The sequence below is a fragment of the Cavia porcellus genome, unplaced genomic scaffold, assembly GCF_034190915.1.
Source record: "Cavia porcellus strain 051 isolate PalLab524CR breed Dunkin Hartley unplaced genomic scaffold, mCavPor4.1 scaffold_28, whole genome shotgun sequence".
In the NCBI taxonomy this organism is placed as follows: domain Eukaryota; kingdom Metazoa; phylum Chordata; class Mammalia; order Rodentia; family Caviidae; genus Cavia; species Cavia porcellus.
In genome coordinates, this window is record NW_026947511.1 from 38,069,537 (window position 1) to 38,093,710 (window position 24,174).

At 41.8% G+C, this 24,174-nt stretch overlaps 1 protein-coding gene across 4 annotated transcripts in view; it reads left to right on the plus strand.

Moving 5' to 3' along the window:
- The window catches only part of LOC100733616 (24-hydroxycholesterol 7-alpha-hydroxylase), a 48,428-nt gene that overhangs the window by 22,042 nt on the left and 2,212 nt on the right, over positions 1 to 24,174 (plus strand). For 3 of the 4 annotated variants that reach the window (XM_063238779.1, XM_063238776.1, XM_063238777.1), the window contains 4 exons: positions 5,363 to 5,496; positions 14,545 to 14,640; positions 15,459 to 15,547; positions 22,995 to 23,082. In XM_063238779.1, coding sequence (XP_063094849.1) covers positions 5,363 to 5,496; positions 14,545 to 14,640; positions 15,459 to 15,547; positions 22,995 to 23,082 — 407 coding nt within the window. Of the gene's footprint in view, positions 1 to 5,362; positions 5,497 to 14,544; positions 14,641 to 15,458; positions 15,548 to 22,994; positions 23,083 to 24,002; positions 24,088 to 24,174 lie in introns of all 4 variants that reach the window. The other variant, XM_063238778.1, reaches the window with a different exon arrangement.

Genomic DNA, 24,174 nt, shown 5'->3' on the forward strand with positions numbered 1-24,174 from the left:
TTTGTCCTTAAAGATGCTTGACAACTTACTCTTATTTCCTTGTTTGCCTGGTTCCAGAATATTTGTCCCATATCAAACTGGGGTTTAAGAAACCGAAAATATTTGATCAAAACATTTAAGTGTACTATCATCCATATATTTATGAGTTAGAAGTTCAGATATTTGCAACTCAAAAGAAGTTTTTGTTTCTGTACTACATATTATAGTATAAAGTAATATATACATCATTCAACTAGTCTAATAATAAAACATAATACAAATTTAAAATCTCTTTTTCTAAAAAAACTGCACCATGACTGCAGTTTAAAGTTTTTCAGGGCCTGCATGAGGCCTTAGACAAGTGAGTCCCTTGGAGCTCAGATCTGATTTACAGTGTAAACCCCATCTTCGGTTACCACCTATCCCTGGCCAAGTGGAAAAATATTCTTTTCTGTATCGTATGATGGCAGTAAATTAAAATTTTTAAAATGCAAAAGGAACGTTTAGTGAATCTGTCCAATGTAGATGCTCTAAAATAGATTTTGAGAGGAAAAAAAATGAGATCTAGAATCTGAATTTTAGGTTACTACTAACTTATTTATAATGTCCATTTGTCAAGTGTCCTCGATTGCTTGGGATCACTTTGGCTTTCCAGAGGAAAATGAAATTGGGCTGAGCCCCACCTCAGATTTCTAGGACTCTCTGGAGGGAGAAATGAGAGAAGCTGTGGACAGGGAGGCCCCGGCCTCCTGGGGACCCCTGCTCTCTGTATCTGCTGTCTTTCCCCTTGGCATGCCCTGACTCTTTCTGCATGGCGTTTCCTCTCTGGCCATCTCCCGCATCTTCACTTTCCCAACTGTTAAAGCTCACTAATACCTAACTTTATTAAAATATTAAACTTTTGAAGCAAGGAAAGGGAAAATCACATTGGCTTCAGGAATGACTTAAAAGTCCCATCACCACTCACTCCCAGAGCATCTTCACTGACCTGCCAGGTTTCCAGTCACCTGCTGTGGAGCTTGGCCCCTCTGTCAGGAATCTCCACACTCTTCTTCCTCACCTCGCACACACCCAGCCCCAGGCGCTCAGCTCCATCTCACTCTGGTCACTCAGGGTTTCTACCACAGGGCTGTGTCACGACATATGCCATTGGGTACTGCCTGCCCGCCTCCTTCCTCCTTCCTTTCTCAAGTACATTCTGAGTGAATTTATCTCCCCACTCAATTTTAAGTTGATGTCTAGGATTTGTTTAAATACTTGCAAAGAGTGTCCCTCCTCACATATTGCTAACATGCTCTTAAGTCACAGATTTAGTTCATTCAGTTATGAAAAACGGCTGCCCTCCAACTAAATTCCCAAAAAGTCCTTGTTATCAGACTGACTCCCCCCCCAAGGCCAACCTGTTTTTCACCAGAGACAATTCCTTTGGCCCTTTTCCGTGGGCATCACCACACTGCTGTGTGTTGCCTGCTTTCAAGTTCTGCTTCTGTGATAGTGGATCCATAGCAGCAGATGGACAGTCTGTGCACAGGACTGGGCAGTCAGGTGAGAGGAGACCCGTCTGCTCTCAAGACTCCCCTCCTGTGTCCATTCCCCTTTGCTTTCAGAAGCACTTACTCAGCGCCCTGTGTTATCTAACTGGCCTTTTTATCAGGTACCCAAGAGATGTTTGTGCCTCCAGGGAAATGCAGCTGATTATAAATCGGGAAGGCTGAGAGGCAACACAGTGTACTGTGAAGTAGGAAAGAGGAAGTCAGATATGGGGAAGAAGGAGAATAAGACTGGTGTTTTGTTAGGTAGGTCCATTTTAAACCAGGCACAGTGGCATGTGTCTGTAATTCCAGCACTCAGGAGGCGGAGGCAGGAGGATTGCCGTGAGTTCAAGGCCAGCCTGAACTCCCACATCTCCAAAACAGGTCTGTTTTAGAAAAGAGTGAATACAGAAGTTGAATATCTGGAAATAGATTTTCTTAACATTATTTTTTCCTATGTACCCTCCTGGGACATGAAAATGGCTCCTTCGCAGCTGTATAATTGATGGCATTTTGCTCCATTGCTGAAGTCCTGGATAATTTAGCATTCTATCAGAGTTGATCACATTTTCTAGTTCTATGGTACTTAATAAGAAATAAACACTATTGTATGTTTGTGCCACTAAAAGCTAATGACTTTCAGGTTCAATACATGCATTCAGGATTTCTGATTTAAATCATAATTTTTAACCATTAAATGTTTTCCTCATTGAAAAAATGTTTTTCACTTCTACTTTTTTTTTTTTTTTTTTTGTCTTTTTTGAGACAGTCTCGCTATGCAGTTCAGGCTGGCCTTGAGCTCACTTTGTAGCCCAGGCTAGTCTCGAACTTGCAGTGATCCTTCTGCCTCAGCCTCCCAAGTGCTGGGATTACAGGCATGAGCCACCACACCGGGCTAGCCACCACACCCAGCTCACTTCTGCTTTTAAAAAAATAATTTTGAAGCTGCTGATAAGAACTGCCTTGTGCCCAGAACATTTGATAAATACCATCAGGAGTGATCTTCTATTTCTGTTACTCTAGCACTGTGTCTCTTGTGGAGTGGTTTTTGGCCCTGCAGTATCCATGTCATAGGGAACTTGGACCATGTGTGCATGGTGCTGGAGAAGCACTTCACTGGCATATGCCACATCTTTCACTAAATGCTTTTTTATTTAAAAATGTTCAGCCAAGTTGTAATCTCGGCACTCTGGAAGGCTGATGCAGGAGAATCACAAGCTTCAATGGCTAGGGATATCTCAGTGCAGAAGCCCTGTGTTTAATCCCTAGTACTACAAAAAATAAACAACTCCCATTTTCTTTCAAAAATCTCTTGCCAGTTTCATTTTCTTACATATCCTCTGATGCCTTTGTACAAACCACAGATGTTTTCATTGGTCACTTTAGACATTCTTCCTTTATTCATCCATTTATCCATTTAATAAAAACATACACCCTCGCCCCATGTACCAAACTCAATGTTTGGTACTGGGTGTGCATCACATGATAAGATTCTGAAACTAATGCAATCATGCATTATTTAAGGGGTCAAAATATAAATAGTTAGTCAAATTAATAAGGAGATAAATGTCATGGTAGTAATCAGAGAGATGTTGGCCAGGATGGTCAGGGAGGAGACATTGTAGCTCAGGCCTGAAGGGTGGGAGGGAGCCAGCCTTTCAGAGACCTGGGAAAGGAGGAGGAATGAGTATCCTGATGGGTTGCATCTACTGAGTTTTTAGCACTTGCCAATTATTATAAGCATGTATGTATCTTTGCTTTTTTAATCCTGACAGCAGCCTTGTGGGGTAGATACTTAATATTCCCATTTTTTTAGGTGAGATAAGTGCACGAGGTGGAGAGATTGAGTAAATTACAGGTTACTTTATCTCCATGACTGAGGGAGAAGTAGACATTACTCACTGAAGTAAAAATGTTGGATTGATGCTGGATGACATTGATTTTCTGTACCACACAGTCCTGCAGGCCTCATCAGAACCACCAGGATATCCAAGAATAAAACCCAGTGGCAACAACAAATGCCTGGAATTAGATCCCCAGGCTGAGAGCTCTGTCCCACAGTGCTGTCAGGGCCACCCATACCCCTCCCTCAAGCATCTGCACCCCTCCTGCTGGCCCCATGTTGTAACAGAATGCCCAAAGCTGAGGAAGTCCGAAAGAGAAGAGGTTTCTTTACTCTCAGCCATGATGGTGAGGAGGTCAGATAGTGGAGAACATATGGCCAGAGTCCCCTGGCTACATCACAATATGGCAGAGAAGTGAAAAGCTGCGTACAAAAGACATCAATCACGTGGGGTAGCCATGCTGTGCAAGAGCTCTTCTCTAACCCAGCGCTGCAAGGTGGACACTAATCCCTTTGGGAATGAGAGCATGACCCAGTCACCTGTCACCAAAAGTCACCTTACCTTTCAGTACAGTACATTGCTGACCCAGCTTCAAGAACGTGGACCTTGAGGGACAAACCACCCCTGCACCCCAGCAGAGTGAGTGAAACGGTCCCTTCCACAAGAGTCTCGGTTAGTGTGTGACTAAGCCCTTCACTGTGTAGGTTTCAGGAAAGGCTGGGGAGGTCCTGGATTCAGTCTCTGGTACTACACGACGAGGAGGAGGAGGAGGGAGGGAGAGGGATGGAGAGAGGAAGGAACGAAGGAGGGAAGCTGTGTTGTTTTGAGGGAAAAAGAAGCTATCATCTGTGGACTAAGAGGGTAGCAGGAAGATGTGGTTTCTGTAGAATCACTGCGTTCACTTGGAGATGGTGTGGTAATGATAAACACCTCCTTGTATTAAGCCTTTACCACATGCTGGCACTAGTCTAAGTTTCATGTCATCCCTAAATCTACAAATTACAGCCTCCAGGTTTCTCATTTAAACATCATTTTAAGAACACATGTACCCTTGCTGTAGTTCAAGTCTATAATGTGTGAAGGTAAGGGCTCCTGACAGTTAAATTTCTTGCCTCCTGCAGAGCTTAGCACTTAGCTGTCCTCTAAATGCCAAGCAGCAGGGTTGAGTAATGATCTCTGTTCCACATGCAAAAGTCTCAGTCACTTTAAATACACATTTTCTAACTCCAGCCATGGCTTTTCTAAATTATTTTTCTGAATTAGCTTAGAAAATACAGGGATAGTTCTGGGAAAGTATGAAGTGAAATTTTAGTGCCACCATCTTTTTTTGGTATATCAAGATGGTTTTCAGTTGATAGAAATGTTTTTGGTTCTTGGCAGCTATTTGTAGGTTAGGCAGGTGTAAAGGCATATGGTCCGTGTTGTGACACACCGTTACCTCAGCTGTCTAATCATTCTGAAAGGCAGCACAAGGCTAACCTGTGTTCCCTTTCGGGTGCCTTCAGGGTAAGTACTGAGGTATGCATGTCACTTTAGGGAAGGAATTTCGCACACCACTCGAGAAGGGATGCCCATCGTTCAGCGGAGGCCCCTGTGCCTTGCTGGCCCTATCCTAATCCTCTTCTCAGGCCTCTGAGATGAATAATTCAATGAGCTGGTAGAGAGAACGTGGAGGAAGAAAGCTGGAGCTTCTGATGGCTTCCATTTCGTGCTTTAGTGCTGGTCTTGCCTCTTCCACTGCTTTCTTCTTTCGTGGAAGGAGAGCCTGGACAAGATGAGAGGAGGAAATTGAGCACCTTCCTGACAGGGATTTTCTTCATTTGTTAGCTATAGGTCTGTGGAGCCGTAATCAGATGTGCATTTATGGTGTTACAGGAAAAGGCCAAAAAGGAAAACCACAACTATTTTTGGCAGCTAGAGGCAGTGCTGAGCCTCAGCAGTGAGCGCACGGGACCACGGGATGTCACAGTCTGGTCTCTTAGTCCCTCGTTCTCTTTCTCTTGACAGGTAAAGAGAAGATCAGAGTGTCGGAGGATATACTGAAGAAGCTCTTGCTGATTAAATGGTGTATTTTGGAAGCCATTCGTTTAAGAGCCCCCGGTGTCATAACTAGGAAAGTAGTAAAGCCAGTGAGAATTTTGGTAAGCATTGGTTTTGTTTTAAAATAATCACCTTTCTAGAAAAAATGTATATATTTGCTCATTTTTTTATTTTTTAGATTGACATATGACTTATGAATTTTCCACATATCTATATGTTTTTTTCGCTATATTTAACTGAATGAAATTTGCATATACAGTGGAATCTTGATTTACGAACACTTTTGTTTGTCAACAGTTTAGTTCATGAACAGAAGCAAGATTTCTGTGGCAAGATTTCATTTTTGTTCTCAAACTCTCCATCCAGTGATGGACACAGACCCAGCCATCTTTCCCACATGAACCCAAGCATGACCATCTTTTCCAGAATCGTGGAACAAATTAAGTTCATGAACCAAGGTACCACTGTGTTTATCGTGTAGGATGCATCTTGAGATATGCCTAATTGTGGAATGGCTAAATCAAGTTAATTATCGCATGTATTCTTCACATACATTTAGGGTTAGAACATTTATTTACTCTGTATGAGCAATTTTCAAGAATACAGTACAGTGGTACCTCAGTTCATAAACATAACTCATTCCATGACTCTGGGGAAGATAAGTACATTTGTGTTCAGGCAGAGGCCATGGTCATGTTCATCACCAGAGGCAGAGTTCACAAACCAAAGCGTAATTTTGCCAAATATTCTGCTTGAGAGCTGAATTGTTTGAAAACAGAAGTGTGTGTGAACTGAGGTGTAACTGCACATCGTTATTCACCGTAGTCACGGTGTCATATAGATCTCTTAAGTTTAAATTCTAGTAAACAACTGAAGTTTTGTGTCTTTGACACACATCTCCCGAAACTAGCCCTCTCCCCAGGCCCTGGTAGGTACCATTTTTCCTTTCTACTTCAATGAGATCACTCTTTTTACATTCCAGACGTGAGTGAGATCAGTTGTGTGTTAGACATTTTCTCATTATTGAGACATAATACCTGAGAGCCACAATTTAAAGAAGAGATTTCTTTTTCTCACAATTCTAGTGGAAATTTCAGTTTCAGCCATGATTGGCTGGCTCCAGGGCAGAACGCCACCTGGTGAAAGAAAGCTGTTCACTGCTTGGGGTCTGGGAAGATGAGCGAGAGGAGGCATGAGGGACAAGAATGTACCCTGTAATTTAAGACCTGTTCCTTCTGACGGGGCCTCACCTCCAAATGTAGGGCTTTGGGGGGACATTTTTTTTATCAAAATCATAGCATCCCACCCCTGGTTCCCAGAGGCTCATGCTCAACTCAAAATGCATTTATACTCTCTCTAAGAGTTGCCAGTGTCTTAACAGTTCCAGCACTGCTGAGAAGTCCAAGACCAAAGTCTCCTCTGAGATGCAAGGCAAACTCAGTTATGAGTCCCTAACAAAATAAAAAAGGAAGGAAGTGAAATGCTTCTAATGCATAATGGGATAAACATTCCCATTCCAAAAGGGAGGAATAGGAGAATAGACAAGACTAAAGCAAGACCAAAATCCAGCAGGGCAAACATTTAAGTCCTGTAGCTCTGTCCAGCACCTGGGACAGGTTGTGTCAAGGCATGAGTTTCAAGGGCTTGGATGGCCCACCCCCACAGCATTGCCAGTTGTAGCCTGTGTAGCTTCTCTCTCGGGGTGGCTCTCCCGAGAGATGGTCCGTACTCCAGGCATTCCCACCTTCCCCAGGTCTCCATTTTCCTTTTCACTTCACTCTCATAGCTTCAAACAGAACCCTCTTGGGGTACTAGCAGGGGCTCCTTCTCTGGCCTCCCGATATTCTTTTCAAATCTCTGGTCTCTGTTCTGTGCTCTTTTCTCTGGCTTCCCAGATGTTCTTTTGTTGGAGGAAGCCTCCATGAACATATGATTCTTACACTCTGTGTGCCTGAAATACCAGCACGTTGGAGTGATGCTGAGATGTGTTGTCAGCCCAAGCAGTAGATGGGCCTCCTTGGACCACAGCTGCAGTTGCCTGCCATGGTCTTCGTGGCTGAACTCAGGGATAAACTTCTCTAGGTGCCCTTGAATGACCAAGCATCCCAGGACTATCTTCAAATGCACTAAGTCCCCAATTTATGGACACATTCCATTCTGGGAGAATTCGTATGTTGGATTCATTCATAAGCATGTTGAAACAAATCTTGTACACCTTTGACACAAATACACAATGTATGCTGCTTTGTACTTTCTAGCATCCCCTTCATATCAGCGTTGCTTTTCTTCTTGCTTCCAGACGTCCTGGGCTCTGATTTAGCACTGTACTACAGGACACTATTGCACTATATAGTAAGCCCACAGCAACACAGCTGAAACAATGTCCAGCAGACATGTGAGGTACTTCTGTGATTTGTTTGCATCTAAGAATGTTTGTAATGTGAGATCCATTGGTATTTGGGAAAATTCACAACTCAAATGTTTGTAATTTGAGAACTGAGAACTCCTTTAAAATTTCATAGTCAGTTGCTCTTAATCTCAATCTCCTTCAAAATCAAAGGATGTAGACAGTTTATAGACAAATTTTCTGTTAAGACATAATGCATATGCCCTCTAATCCAGTTGCCAATGGAATCCTTATTTCCAAATAAAACCTCCTGAGCCCAGTTTTTACTATTCATATTCCTATCACCATCCTGGTCTTCTGAGTCCTTACTAGTGTATACATTGAGCAGTCCTCACAGCATTCAAGGATTTCTCTAATCAGCATCTCCAAACATTTTTAAATGCCTGCTACAAACAATTTCCAAAGGCTTCTGAACTACAGGGTCAGGACCCCATTTCTGGTACCAATTTTCTATATTAGTCGTCCTCCCATCTCTGAGACAAACTACTGAATCCCCGCAATTTAAAAGAAAAGAGATTTATTTTGGCTCACAGGAGGTTAAGTAGGTTCAGGCCTTGGTTGGTTGGACTGAATCAGAAATGGCATGGTGGAAGGATAGGAGGGGAAAGCTGTTTACCACATGGTGGCCAGGAAGCAGAGTGAAGGAAGGAGCCAGGGATGAGAATACTGATGGAGTTGAAACTCTGCACTCAATCTAGAGCAGCACAGAATATTAAAGAGAGGAGGCAACTAGCTAAGGAAGAGTTTAATGAGGGCACGAAGGAGTCACCACAAAGAAGGCTGTGTAGCTCTTGGCAGACAAAGGGCAGGTTTCGCCTGATACAGACTCTGATGGGAGAAGGGCTCTGGGTACAGATGGGAGCAGGTTTATTTTGTAAGGGTGCAGGGGCCTGGGTAAATCTTTACATGCATGAGCTTTGGCAAAGACTTGGGAGGAAGAAGCCAAAGGGGTTTCTGGGAAGAAAGAGTTATGCATTATCATGGTACAGTTTTGAACCATCACCATGATGATTGTGCTGTCTCTCAGACAGGAGGTCCATCAGATACACCCGTCCAAGTCGTGTTCACAGTGACCCACCCCTTCCAACTAGGACCAACCTCCAAATGTGAGACTTTTTCAGGGACATTTTAGATCTAAGCCATAATAATACGCTGTTTGTTGTTCTGTACTTGTTTTATTTCAGTTAATGTAGTATCTTCTATATTCAATCACATTGTCGTAAATGATAGGATTTGCCTATTTTTAAAGGCTAAACAGTATTTGTGTGCATATGTTTGACTTTTCTTTATTCATTTATTTATGGACTTAGGTTGATTCTATATCGTGGTTATTATAAAGAATGCTGCAGTAAACATAGGAGCCATATATCCCTTTGACATAGATTTCATATCCTTTGCATATGTGCTCAGTGGGATAGCTGGACTATGTGGTAGTTTGATCTTAACTCTTTGAGGGTTAGGGTTTCCATAGAATGTTCCATTTTGACTATACTAATTTGCCTTCCAAGTCAATACCATGCCAGGCAGAATCCCCTTTCTTCACATGTTCTCAACCCTTATTTTTTTGTCTTTTTGATAACAGAATCCCAGCACATGTGAAGCATTATCTTATTGAAGTTTTGATTTGCATTTCCTTGATGATTAGTGATGCTGAGCATTTTTCATCTACCTGGTGACCATTTATCTGACTTCTATTAAGAAACGTCTGTTTCGTCCTTTGTCTATTTTTAATCATTGTTTTCCTATTATTGAGTTCTTAGACTTACTTAAGATTACTTATTTGTTATATCAACCCCTTATTTCATGTGTGTTCGCAAATGTATTCTACCATCCCATAGTTTGTCTTCATTCTGTTGAATGTTTCCTTGGCTGTGTGGAAGCTTTTTAGTTTAATATAATTCCATTTTTGTTTTTGTTGCCCTGAATTTTTTTTGCTCCTATTTAAAATCTCATTTTGTCCAGAGCAGCATTAGGGAGCTTTCTGTCTGTTTTATTGTGGTGATATTACAGTTTCAGGACTTACGTTTAACCCATGTTTAGTTAGTTCACATGGTTTGAGATATGTATCTAATTTAATTCTCCTGCATATAGGTATACAATTTTCCCAACACCATTTATTAAAGAGACTGTTTTTTTCCCACTAGATGTTTTGGCACCTTTGTCAAAACTAATATAATATATAGATTTATTTCCGGGTTTCTGTTCAGTTCCACTGGTCTACATGTCTTTTTATGCCAGTACCATAATGTTTTGGTTACTGTAGTTTTATAGTATATTTTGAAGTTAGATAGCATGATGCCTCCCACTTTGTTCATTTTGGTCAAGTTTGCTTTGTCTATTACAGGTCTTTTGTGGGTCCTTATGAATGTTGGGATTTTTTTTCTATTTCTGTGAAAAATGTCATTGGAATTTGGAAAGCACTCATGATCATATAATTCCATTATACCAAGTGATTTTGGACAGCTAACTGTAAATTGTATAGCATCATTTCATTAATAGAGAAAGTTATCTGTTGGCATATATGTTAGTTGAACTGTAACCCTTCTTTAATCATTTTGTCTGCATCAGAATTAGTGAAATCCTATTTAAATCAAGCAGATGGTCTGGACAGTTTCTCCTCTACTGATTTAACCCACAAGAATTCCTGAGCAGCAATGAACTACGGAGTTCAGGGTACGAAGACAGTTCTTTTGGGAAACTGGAAGACAGTGTGAGGCCAGAAGCTACAGATGTGGCAACAGGTAGAAAAAATGATATGGATGATCTCACTTGGCATTGGTGTCAGTAGCTGAGTGCAAAAGAGAGGGCTTTTCTGTGAACAAGTTGGAGTATGTTCTCAGGTGCAGCAGGAAAGGCTCTGTGCGCCTCGCAGTTTCAGTTAAGTATTTGTGAGTGCATCAGGAAATCTTTTTATTCTAGAATGAGTTGATTTAGGACCTGCATTATCTAGTAAGATCACATTTAGCTAGTCTTACACTTCTGTTTACCTTTTTATACACAGTTTGAGTGCTTGGATTGAAACCAAGAAATTTTGCAATACAACACACAAGATAAAAATTCAAAACTTTTCCAGAAGTCACTTCTGCTTCCAATGAGGGTAATGCTTATTTAACAAAAATTACATAAATTACAGCTTTTAGTTTTAGTGATATATTGACAAGCTTTCCTTCCAATTAGTCCAATTATTTCAAATTATAAGTATTAAAGCATATAATTATGCTTCATAGGGGTGTTAAAGCAGATAATAGCCCACTTGGTGGTTAAGTAGAGCAGTATTTTTATTACCTGATTGTTACTATAACTTTTAATTGAACTTTTATTAAGCTCCATTTATATTCTGGTTAGTAGATCATTAGTTGATCAGATAGTTTATCAGACAGCAGGCATTGTTGTTTTAAGCATATAGATCCTACAGGTGTTTTTTAGCTTTATATATAAATATTTAATTCATTTTAGAATTTCTGTACATGGTGTTTTTAAAATTTTGATTTTCAATTGTGCATTAGTTGTTTATAGAAAGAGAAGTGATTTTGTGTGTTGATGTATCTGCAACATTGCTGAAATTACTAGTCTTTGGCACTATGTAGATTACTTGGGATTTTTAATGCAGTGTGGTTGATTGACAACTTGTGACGCCTAATGGAACTGAGTCAACATGGTGCTGGGTGTGGATGGCCCACTTGAGGATTGTCACCAATAATATAAGAGGGAGACCTGGAGAGGAAGGTGTGGTGCTGTTGATTCTCCTGGAAGAGCCTGTTGAGCTTCTTTCCTGATACGAACTTGGTGGTTCCCATTATCAGAGGAGCTCTGAACCTTGCTGCCACTGAGAATGCCTGCAGTCTTCTTTGAGGGCCGCTTTTTGGCTCCAGAGGGGAAGATGGTGTGCTGATCAGTCTCCAGGAGAATCTTGTCATGCTGGCTTCCTGATGTGAACTTGGCTGTTCTCATTGTCAGAGGAACTCAGGACCTTGTTGTCATGAGGAAGACTGTGGTATCTTTTGGGGGACCTCTGGTCCTGACTTTAAACACCGCCTCCTAGCTCCAGTGTAGAACCCTTAACCTACTGGCACAGATCCTCCATCCCACTGACACAGACTTTCTGGCTTCCACTGCTGACCTCTGGGCCTTCCCAGAGCAGATCCATGAAACAGATTTGCATGTGACATTGTCATGGGCTGTAGGTCTTCAGCTGGACTCATGCAGGACATTGCCATGGGATCCAAGCCCTCTGCTGGATTTTTTGTGTCTTTAGTGTATGGATAGATTTCCTGCACTTGTTTTCATACTATTTGGGTGACTGTTATAAAATAATTCTATAAATTATGTGCCCTGTATTAAATTGTTTTCCATGCAAACCCTGTCTACAACATGCAGACAGTATTTTCATGTTTTACTGGTGCTCTGTGTGCCTTTTATTTCCTTTTCCTCATTGCATTGGTGGCCTTGACTTCCAGCTACACGTTGACTGCTCCACATTGATAATACTTTGTTTCTGATCTTAAGGAAAAAATCATTTCAGTTTTTACCATTAAGTATGATTCTGAGTGTGTGGATTTTTTTTTGTTATTATTTATCAAGTTAAAAATTTTTGCTTTATTTCCAATTTGCTTAGAATTTTATCACGAATAGGCATTGAGTTGTCTCCAGTGTGTGTGTGTGGGGGGGTGTGCATTGGTTGTAGTTATGTGCTTTTTCTGCTTTCGCTTGCTGATGTGGTAGATTACATTTACTGATATTTCAGTGTTGAGTCAGCTCTTTACATCTCCAATCAGTCGTACTTGATCCTGGCATATAATTTTTTTCTAAATTGTTAGATTTGTTTTGATACTTTGTTGAGGAACTGTCTTCTAAGTGCATGAGTGATCTATAGTTATTTTTTTAATACTGCTTTTGTCTGATTTGTATATCATGACAGCCTCATAAAAATGTTTTATACTTTTACCGTTCCCGTCTCAGAAATATTGGGATTCTTTTCTCTCCTTCCTTCCCCTGTCTTCCACCTTTGCCTTTGTAGACTTCCTGTTCTCTTCAAGACTCCATATTACTGGTACCCACTTGGCTCTTGCTACCCTTTCTTGAGGGACAGCAGGTAGTCCTGCCTTTGCTTTCCTCTTGTGGAGGGGCCCATCTCCACATGTTCTCACCTTCATGATCTTTCTCTTCATTTGCTGTATAAATCAAGATGGTGACTTCATAGCCTGGCACAGCAGTGTCTCCCTGCCCCCAGTGTTTCTGTGATACATTCAGACTGGACGTCTCTGCCCTTCATCAGCCTGGCACTTGGTGCTGCAGCAGGAGCTTCTTCCTTACCTTCTCCCCTTGCTAATGTGAATTCTGTACCCAAGGACCTGTTCGAAGCCACCTGTCCTCTTCTAGCAATCTCCAAGTCATGATCACAGGTTAGCAGTAGCTAAAGAGGGTGTTGTCTCTACTGAAGGTCTGTTCCAGGGCCACCCCAGCCAACTCCACACACGTTAGGGACTTCTGTTGCTACTTTAGAGTCAGCCGTTTCTCCTCCAGCTTCACTTCCAGCAGTGTATGAAATAAACAGGGTTGAGATCTCGTAAGTCTTCCCTTTTGAAAATGACCAGAGGGCACCAGCAAGAGCCTCACTCTTCCCAGCTTGGGATCTTGCTCTCCAACATTGCTGGTACTAAAACTGCCCAGCCTCAAGCAATGATTCACTCTCTCCAGAAACAGCAGAGGGTGACCTGGGCTAAAAACTGTTGACCCTACCCATACTCCACACTCTCCCTATCAACCAAAGGCCTATTTTTAGTTGTGAGGTGTACCTCTTTTGGATATATAAATTTGAAGCATTTTTCAACCATAATGAGGACATCCCAAAATTGTATAGAGTTAAGTAGACATGGCTTATGATAAATAGCAAGAGAGGGACCTCAAACTATTGAACTTCAGGGAGGTTGGTGGCTCCCTGATGATTGCGAAGCTTGGGGGATCTTGTCCTTTGGTTCCCGAGTATGATGATGAAAGAAAGGCTCAGTGAATCCACTTTTAGTTCTTGGTATAGATTGTACAGATCATGAAACCTCTTGTCATCCAGTTGGGAAAGATGGTGTTGACTCTGCTGTTGGAGGAAGTACCACTTATCCTCAACCCACACACTCTGCAACTCCAAACACAAACCCAGCGAAATAAATGCCCATGTTTGCTTTCTCCTCTGTCTAATCAGCCAGTTGCCTTTAAATTCTTTCTCCTGTAATTGCTACTGCCTGGTTCCCCCACCAAAAAGAAAAGTCATCCAAAAGAAAATAAACAAGGAATCTACTGCCCTTCCCTGATCCTCTGGTGTCTCCAGAGACAGGACACCACTCTCACTGTCTTTAGTGCTACTCTGGCTGTTGTCCTTGTCCCTAAGTCTTTATGTTCCTGTCCCACAACATAGAGATCCATCACAGTTTCCATCAAGAACACTTGCTGCAAATACCAACCATCAGACGTTGCACTAGACTATCTAAACTAGTTTATAAAACTTTGGCATTTATCTAGTGTTTATCTAGTGTTACCAAATATATATGAGCGTGTGATGAATAATCAGAATTTGAAGTCAGTCGTGACTTGAGTTGAGTAATAGAGATGATCAGTCTAGGAAGATTAGATTTTTCTCACAATCAACTTAAAAATGTTTATGTCTTTGCCATAATACAGTTGTAGCATTATTTTGGATGACCCAAATGCTTTTCAAAGCAGATTTTAAACACTGATTTCTCTCCTGTAGAATTACATCGTTCCATCTGGTGACTTGTTGATGTTGTCTCCATTTTGGCTGCATAGGAACCCAAAGTATTTTCCTGAGCCTGAATCATTCAAACCTGTAAGTTATGTGATTCAGTATACATTGTCCTTTGATTTTAATTTCTTTTTTTTGGTCAAGGTTATGAATTCATAAATTAACATTACATGATAATTATCTGGTAACTATGAAAAACGTTAACTGTAACATGAGATTGGCAGTGTAGAAGGCACAACATTTTCAGATCAGATTGAAAAAAATTAGAATTAATATCCCCTGCCTTTAAATAAATTTTTATCTGGAACCAGTAAAGCATGTTCAGTAAATACACCTGACTCTGGAGGAAGACTTGTTTCATATTCTTTAGGCAGTTGTTTCTGTTACTGGTTTCCAAGGAATACATAAAGTAAAAATAAAGCAGATTAAAACACTGACTTGGTATTTCTTAGGATCTGAGAGTTATAAGGCTGAACAGTCTTTAGACACACGTTTAGTTCATGCTCTGCTTCTGGGTAAATACAAAGCTGTGGATGTGTCTATCCTGGGACACAGGGTGGCGACTGGTGACTTATTAAATTTATTACCAAGAGTAATTTCATAGTGGAGCCTGAGACCGTATTATAAATATCATTCCTCGACTTGGGCCCATTCTGTGGTCAATTTACATTATCATTTACATTTACCGCTTATTAGAATTCCTTTTAAATCTTTTGATGTATAGTTTCATGTTCCCCCAAAACAGTTGTGTCTGATATTAATAACAGGTTGGGAAAAATTACCAACAACCCTGAGACTCTTTGTGCAAAGATTAGCTGCATAAGGTCATTTTTAGCTTAGAGAAATAAAGTGAAGCTTATTTATATAAGACTGATTTGGGGAAAAATGTTTTCTTCCCACAGGAACGTTGGAAAGAGGCAAATTTAGAGAAGCACACGTTCTTAGACTGTTACATGGCATTTGGAGGCGGGAAGTTCCAGTGTCCTGGAAGGTCAGTGAGGCACAGGGGCCAAGTGGCCCAGAGTCTATGGAGCTGAGGGCTGGAACGGGGAGTCCGGCTTCGCCCCACTCAGCCTTGTCATCATACTCCAAGGGAAGCAGGAGGGCATGGTTGGCTCGGTTGGCTGTCAGGAGTGCTAGGTGGCGTCTTTGTGGGTGTATCTGAGGTAGCTGCTGACCCAGTAAAGATGGCACTGGTACATGCCAGGCAGCAGGGCTCATGGGTTAGACACTTAGCTTCCAGGGTAGCGTGCAATGCTGTGAGTGCTACTTTCTGAACACATAGATAGATGAATATTTCTTCAACAAACTACTCAGAACACCTGTCATGCTACTCGCTGGAGTCATCAGACATCATTTGCATGGAGAACATCACCACTTGAGCTTTTCTTTCCAGGGTTCATTTGCTCGTGTAAAACCTCTCCCTTGAGACCTTTTATGGTTCACCTGGCCCTGAAGATGCTCCTTCAATGTGATTGGCCGTTCTGGTGTAAAGGTTCCTCATTTCAGGACAGATGTGCCTATGTTACTTATCCAAGCAGAAAAGCAATTCTGAACACCTCCCTGCTAAGCATCCGGATCATGCACTAAGGAAGACCATTGTGGCCCTCAGCTTTGCAAGATTTACTTCTTTGAAATATCTCACTCTGTAAATGTACAAGTCCATTCAATGTTGTATCTCAAAAGTTAGTTTCTTGATTTAAAAAGTCAATCATGTTTATATTTTGAATAGTGCAGTAATCCCCATTCATATATATGACTTTTCCTCTACAAATATTCATTCCGTTCTTCCTTTATATGCTTTTAGTACTCTCCCTCTCTCCCCAAATGTTTTCATTAATCTTGAATCAACCATGAAAATTTTAACCTCCTTTTTAGAAACCTGAGCCCAAGCAAATTGGTGCCTGGTGTTTCCCTGGAGATCATTTATTTGTCATTGACCTAAACTGGCCAATCATACTTTAAGGAGAGCTTTTTCTTCCATAATTAGAAGGGGGGCTCCTTTACTCATGCCAGAGATGTGAGGGAGAAAGCAGGCAGCCCGTGTCATTTACAAAGGATCAGGCCTTGTCTGTGGCTATACCATCCTGATCTCAGAAGCTAAGCAAAGTTAGGCGTGGTTGGTACATGGCATGGGAGACAAAGAATCAGACCTTGTGCTGGACAGACTCTGCAGACAGTTTAGCAGTTACCCCCGGTCCCCATGATACTGTCATGTCACTGAAAGCATCGATTGTGAAGAGCTCTTTTACTTTCTTTTGCTTTAGATCATGAATGTTCTTATCTTTTAAGGCAGTCAAGAGGGTAAACATGCTAACATACCCACCAGAAAGTTCCAAGGGTTAACAGCATGGTGGTGTGTCAGATGCTTTAGGGGCTCAAGTTTAACCGACAAAACCATAACCATTGTGTTTACCCTGCCTCTGTTACTTTTATTATAGAAAACAGTTCTTAAACCAATTATGAATTTATTTATTGTTTTTGTCACCTACTTTATATCCATATCTTAAGATTAGCTCCTCTAAAAACTGAAAATAGTTTTTTAGAGTCCTTGACATAAATATCTAATAGCAACTGAAGAATTTATTATAGCTGCCTTTGGCACTGGGTTTGAAGTGCTTTAAACCACAGCCTGAGCAGTTTTGCAGTGGCACAACAAGTTCAGACAAGCAGTCAGTTTGCCAAACAGCAGTCATTGTGCTGTTTGCAGGTGGGGCTGTTGCCACCTTCTGCCACAGTTTAGAGGCTGAAAGGTATTTGCTTGAACTTGAAAATAGTGGGTACAGTAAGGGGCGATGGCATCACGACTCCTGAAGTAGTATCCTATGTGTGCATAAACTATGTATCTTCAGAATGTCCCGAGCTCATCTCCAAGACAGTGTCCTATACAGTATAGAGGCCCTGGACATGAGACATGGCATGACCATGTAGTCCATTGGGACCCATTAGAAGTGCAGGATGGAAGATGCCCCGGCTTCTCACTGCAGAGTCCAGACAGGAATATCAGGTCAGAGGCACCTCAGACTGCATGGCCTCTGAAGAGCTGGGAGCCTAGTAAGCTGAGAAAGCAGAATAGACAGGGTCATTAAGCACTGAGGCATGTGACTGAGGCATCTGTGGTTCGACTGTTATTGGGGCCCAGTGGCAGGGTGATGAGGAGAAAGACTAGAAGCAGATGTTGGCCCATTTAGAACCTTAGCATCTGATTAGGAGTTTGCACACTGCTCACAAAGCACCACTGAAGCACAGAACGGTTTTGGGTACAGTGGATCCGTGTGGGGCGTGACTTCAGTTGTATGGTTACATTACTATTCCATGCTGGAGATATGGCGTGGTGGTTAAGTGTGCAGATTGGAAGGTAATGAGCTCTAGGGATCAAGCAAAGGAAAGGCCTCTAGGTGGACTTGGCCTATAAAGGGCTTTCCCTGTGCACCCATGAGAGGGAGTGACCTGCACACCACCCTGTGGCCCAAACCAGAGGTGACAGCTGTGTGTGTTCATCTCAAGCACAGTCGTCGTCGGCTGTATCACAGGCAGCCTTCTCTGACTCACTGACTTTTTGGTACATGAGAAAGCAAGCTGGCTCCTGGTACTTCCATTAGGAACGGGTGCAATTGTCTGATGTTTATCCTAAGGATTTGTGGGATTAACTTTCTAGTGGAAAGATCTATCTTGTTATACACTGTCTACATGAAATCATTTGCTCTTCTGAAAAATTTTTATTTTATCTCTTTAAAAACAAAGTACTTTCTGAGTTGGCTGTTTAAAATGCAAGCCCAGACATTGAACAGAAAACTAGACTAAGTGAGGTTTTTAACAGGTTAGAGATCGTCAACACTAGGCTTTGGCTATAGAATTTTGCTGTGTGGCAGCGTGGAATTCAGAGCCCATAGGAATGCAGCAGTGCACCTAACCATTGATGCCAAGATCGCTACGTGTTTGGGTTTGTGTGGCTCATTTATTCCTATGCATTTGTACTAGTATCATTTTAACAGATGCCTTATCTAGTAAACAACCTTTGCACAGTCTTGTGTTTGAGGAGTGTTATCCGAGCTTTCTCCCTTTTAGACTTAGAAATAATTGATTCTACTTAGGAGTGAGCAACTAATTGAAAATCCAGTTTATTCCAAGGCGTATGTTACATAAGCAGATGTATCTATGCGACTCCAGCTGGTAGGTGTGATTGAATGAGCGTATGTACTTGTGTAATTGTCTTTTATCATTGTCACTAAGAGTGCATCTGTCTTTGAAAATGTCTGAGAAGGAAGAGGTCAGAGTTGCCAGTGGGAGGAAGGGAAAGTGGTGAATCCTGAACCTCAGAGCCAGGTGCTGGTTTCCTGTTCATTTTCAGCCACTCTGCTCTGCTGTAGCTCGGGTAAGGAGCCGTGACTCACTTAGAGAAGCACAGAAGCTTCTGCAGAAATTGCAGCGTTATCCCCCCTGCCATTTCATCTTAACACTTCACATGCAGCCATGATTTTTAAGTCTGTCAAGAACCAAAGAAGCAGTGGTTTTTAATTCTTAGGCAAAACATGTTCTTTTCTGACCCAAATTTTCAGAAAGGAGCTGAAAAACTCAAGTGATCATCACACAATAAATGCAGAAAAAGCATCCCACAAAAGTCAGTAGTCTTTCTGGTGAAAGTGTTCATCAGTCTAGGAACAGGAAAGTTCCACCGTGGTGTGATGGTAGCCCAAAGACCAACATGCAGACCAAGGGAATAGAGACCCTGTTGTACCCTGGGCAAGTGATTCTGACAAGGCCTGAGGCCTTGCAGTGTAAAGAGAAAGTATCATCAGCCTGCATCACGATGTGCATGAATGAAGGATCAAAGCTAGGCCCTGGCCTAACATCAGGTCCACAACTTACCTTGGTCCTTTTTCCTGAATAAGGAGGTTTGAAAGGAGGTACCTAAAAGTGTACAGGTTGCTCTTGTATCTGGGACCTTCCCATCTAGGAGGGGAGCTTCAGGAGCACTCTTAGAACAATACTGGCTGCAGTCTAGAAGACAAGACCCCCAGCAACACAGAAGAGGGTATCCCAAACCAAGAGGGGCTGAGGTTCCCTGCCTGTCCTGTCTGCTTTCTCACTGTTTCTGCCTAGAAATACCCCCTGCTTGCTTCTATTTTCATGTTTTCTTCTGCCTTTCGTCTAATTTATGCCATTCTTCTCTTTCCATTCTATTCCATCGTTCTCTCTTCAGCCATCACAAAGCATCGACCTGTTTATCTGATTATGCCTTTACTACTGTTATTCCCAGCCAAGGTGCCCCACCTGTGACATTTTGTGTATCACTGAGATATTCTTTGTAATAGGAACAGTGTATAATACAAGTAGAAAGTTTGGTAAATTACATCTTCTGAAATATTTTTCCTTTCTGCTTGTCAAGTTTCTCTAGATTAGCAAGTTTCAACATCCAGCAAGTCTCAAAATCTTCTGACCATGGACAGTAGCATTATCTGGAGACTTGTAGGAAATGAGCTTCCTGTACCCGGTACTCAGACCTCCTGAATCAGAACCTGGGGTGAGGTCCAGCTCTCTGTGTCCTCACAAATCCTCCAGGAGATTCCAGGACACAATAAAGTTGGGGAATTGTGGATCTGGATTATTTACCTCCCCCATATTGATTTTATCTTCCTAAAAGATTTCTAAGGGGAATGAGGTTATGGGAAAAGCGCTTCCCCTTGAACTCAAATAGCTGTGCTCCCATGTGTGATGCCTGCGAAACTATGCCTGCATGCTGGCCTCACCCAGTTCCAGGCAAGAGCATACTATTTTCATAAACTGCAGCTGGAGCAGCTCGGGACACTTCACAGCTCCAGCTCCTGGCAACAGCAGTGGTTTTCCAGCCCATGCTGCCATTGCCTGCCATGACTTCTAGGAGAAGGAGATTTTTTTTCTCAGAAAGAGAGAGACTCAGTCTCAAAATCAAGCATCTACACAGATATTCCCCGACTGCCACCCCCGCCTTCCTCCATCAGGCTCACAGCTGCTTTCCTGTTCTGCCTCTTCTGCCTTGGGAAGCTTCCTTTGCTCTCTCCATTCCTGACTTTCCTGTTTGTTCCTGCCCCTGAAACCAGATCTTCATCACCCTAGGTGATTTTTACTGTTTTCCAGCCTCTCCTTGGCGCTGTCTCTCTTTCAATCCCCTTATGACAGGCAGATTAATGTTCCTGAAATACTAATGTCTGATTGTCACTCTGGTGAAGCCTGGCACTGCAGCCTGCCAGCCAGACTCCACAGCGTAGGGCTCCGGAGTCCCCAGCATCCGACACCAGCCGAGCCTTCCTCGGCTCAATGGTCCCTTCTCCCACACCTGACCCCTCTGCCTCTGCTGCCAGCAGGCTCTGACATACTGTCACTCCACAAGTCCACTTATTTAAAGCCTGTCCTTCCTCCAGGTCCCACTGAGGTTTCACCTGCACATACCAGGTCAGCATGGTCCTGCCAGACTGCAAATCTACAGTCCCCTGGCCACCACCTTCGCTGCATCCTTCCTTCGATGGTTAGCATACACTGTCACCTTCCTTCTCCCCGTCATCCCTAGCAGGGTGTTCTTCAGGGCTTCATATTCTTGATGCCTGTGTAATGTTCCTTGAGCCAGGGGAAAATAATCCATGCATTAAATAGTTGAGAAATTTTTCAACATGTCTGTAGTTTAATGTGTTTTATTTGTAGATGTATGATATTCTCTTAAGTGTAAAAAAAAATCTGGCATAAGTAATATGCCTCATTACTTTTACTGTTGTGACATTAGAAGTATTAAGAAAATATTTTTAATGTGAATGCAGCTCAGCTTGTTTCTGAGAGCATCTGTAAAATTCAAATTTATCAAGCCTTTCTCTGTAATATAAAAAACTTTTAATGTCACAGATTTTCTTATGTTTTAGACATCAAACAAAACTCAACAAGAGAGTAAAAGCCTAAAACACTATATTTTTATTTTTATTTATGGCAAAAATACCAGTGAACAATTGAAATAATTCTCCTAGAGTACTCAAATATTTAGATTTGGAGAAAGTAAGACTTTTGAGCACATAATTTTGTCATGGCACATTATTAATGAACCTCCCTTTTCCTTTAAGCTATCAAAATGTTCATAATTACTACTAAAAGTCATGTTAATATTATCTCTATTTTTTTATTTTAAAGAGGATAAAACCAAGGAAAATAAAACAATAAAAACAATAAAAAATAAACCAGTTTACATGATACAGGACTTCAGAACCTTACAAAACCAACAATAGTTACCATAATGCCGTTTGTTGTCTTCAAAATAGTTGCAGATACTATTTTAGTAGCTAATATTAATTTAGTAACCAAACTAACAACACTAAAAAAATAAAAGAAGAAAAATACTAAAACCTCTAATTTGAACTACACATATTACTTGGCCAGAAGCTTGTATTATAGTTCATTTTTAAAGGAAATATAGTTTTATCACTAGGAAAATGCCTTATAATTTGTAGTGGGAGTCTATTTCAATAAAATGGTAAGTATTATTTCTGATTGTTTCCCTTTCTTGGAAAATTTCTATCATTTCATTTTTTTCTCATTCTACTTCCATAGATTTTTTCCCTAATACATATTTTTCTGTTTGAAAGCTCTAAGAGTGGTGTTCATTTTGATTGGCCTGAGAACAGTATCTATTTATGGTGCCTGGACATACACATGTGTTGTGAAAGGGCTCCTTAAAGCTGGTTCACATGTGTATCACCTTACATACTTACCACGCGTGTGCTAAGGATACCTAGAAGCTAGTGTCTGAGTGGCTCCCACAATGCACTACCGTGTTGTTAAAGGCCTTGATACAGAACAGATCTCTTGAATTAACTCCTCCTGATGAACTGAGATTGTTGCCCTTTAGCCAAGATCTCGCCCCACCTCCCAAACCCAGCCACTGAGACCCATCATTTCTAATTGACTATCCACAGTTCCAAGGAGTCCCATGCAGTTCACTCACCTGAACAGGCTCCCCTGTCTGGCTGGCTTCGGATCCTCGCCTTGCCCCCAGCATGGACAACCAGCTTGCAGGCCCCGTAACCAGGATTGCTTCCAGTCCAACCGCGGAACAGGCCATGCCTCTGCCTTGGCCAGCGCCGCAGCACTCCTCAGAACCATCTCCGCTGTGTTCTTGTTGTGGTGCCTGTGAGGAAGGCACTGAGAGATGGACAGGTGGGGAAGGAGAGGCAGGGAAGGGGCTGAAGATGTGTTCCATGCACGCAAGGAGTGTGAGCATTGTGCACTGTGAATGTGCACTAATTACAAATGAAGACAAACTTAAATTAATGAGTAAATTCTTACTCTACAGCTTTAATAGTAGATTAATGATTTTACAAGCATATTTGCTTTAACATATATATACTTTTAGATATTCTCCAATGGTCGGTACTTATGCAACTTTCACAGCTAAATAACACTTTTCTGTTTTTTCTTAGGTGGTTTGCTCTATTAGAGATTCAAATATGTATTATCTTAATACTTTATAAATACGATTGCTGTCTTCTGGACCCATTACCAAAGCAGGTAAGTATTCCAGAATTTTGAATATCATCCTAACGCTCAGATTTGATATGAACCCTGACTGCGTCACTTCAGTTGCCAGAGATGCAGGGACAGATTCCTTTGCTGAGGCCTGGGCGTGGTGGAGCCGGCCGAGAGCATTCCTGCTCTCCTTCATTCAGAGCCTCCTTGTGCTGCTTTGCTACATGGCCAGGACAGACAGCCAGCCGTGTTTCTGCCGCTGCCTGTATGAGGCCTCCTCGCCGGCCTTCCCAGATTTTCCGCTTTTCTCTGGGTTAAATCAACATGGCCTTAGCTTTGACCTTGTATCCCTAGAAAAGGAAGTCCTCTCAGGTCTGAAAGTAGCCCTGGGTTTTGGATGCATGTCACAGTGGAAACAGGGACAGAGAGCAGAAAGCACGATGGGAAAGGCCATCACACTTTATAATCCTAGTGCAGAGTATTGTAAGCCTTTGTCTCCTCACCGTGTCTGTTCTAGGCCCTCAGTGGCCCTCAAGCTGACCTGAGTGCCAGAGCCACATGGGGGCTGGTGACAGGAGAGCACAGGTTGAAGCTCAAAAATAAGCACTACAGTCTTAGGACTGTTCACATAACACCTTGTGCTTTGATTTAATGTTTATATCATAAGACAGATGTGTTGAGAGAATTATAAGTATGTGACAAAGAAAATGTATGACAAATATGCATGTGTCAGTCATTCCCATTGATGTCATTTGCACTTCTGTTTTGAGTTTAACCTTTAGTACCAGGAGCTCTCCAAATCTTAGCATGAAGGGGCTCCCTTCCCCAGAGCTCTCAGCTGCCTGCTGTGTTGTCAGATGGGGCAATACGAAGGTCAGAGTCAGGATTAGCTCTCTGGTCTAGCTCGTTAGATGTCATAATTTTCCCAGAATTGACTCAGAATCCATCTATTCTCCCACCAGCGAGAAGACCCAGGCAGGTTTGTCTGTTCCTACAAGATGACGTCAGTGAAAATGATGGAGATCAATAATTGTTATCAGCTCCTAGGCAAGAATATTCCTAGCACTTTCTACCTAGCTAAAGGTTTTATTCACTACATGTAATTTCTTATACTGTTTTGAGTACATCTTATTT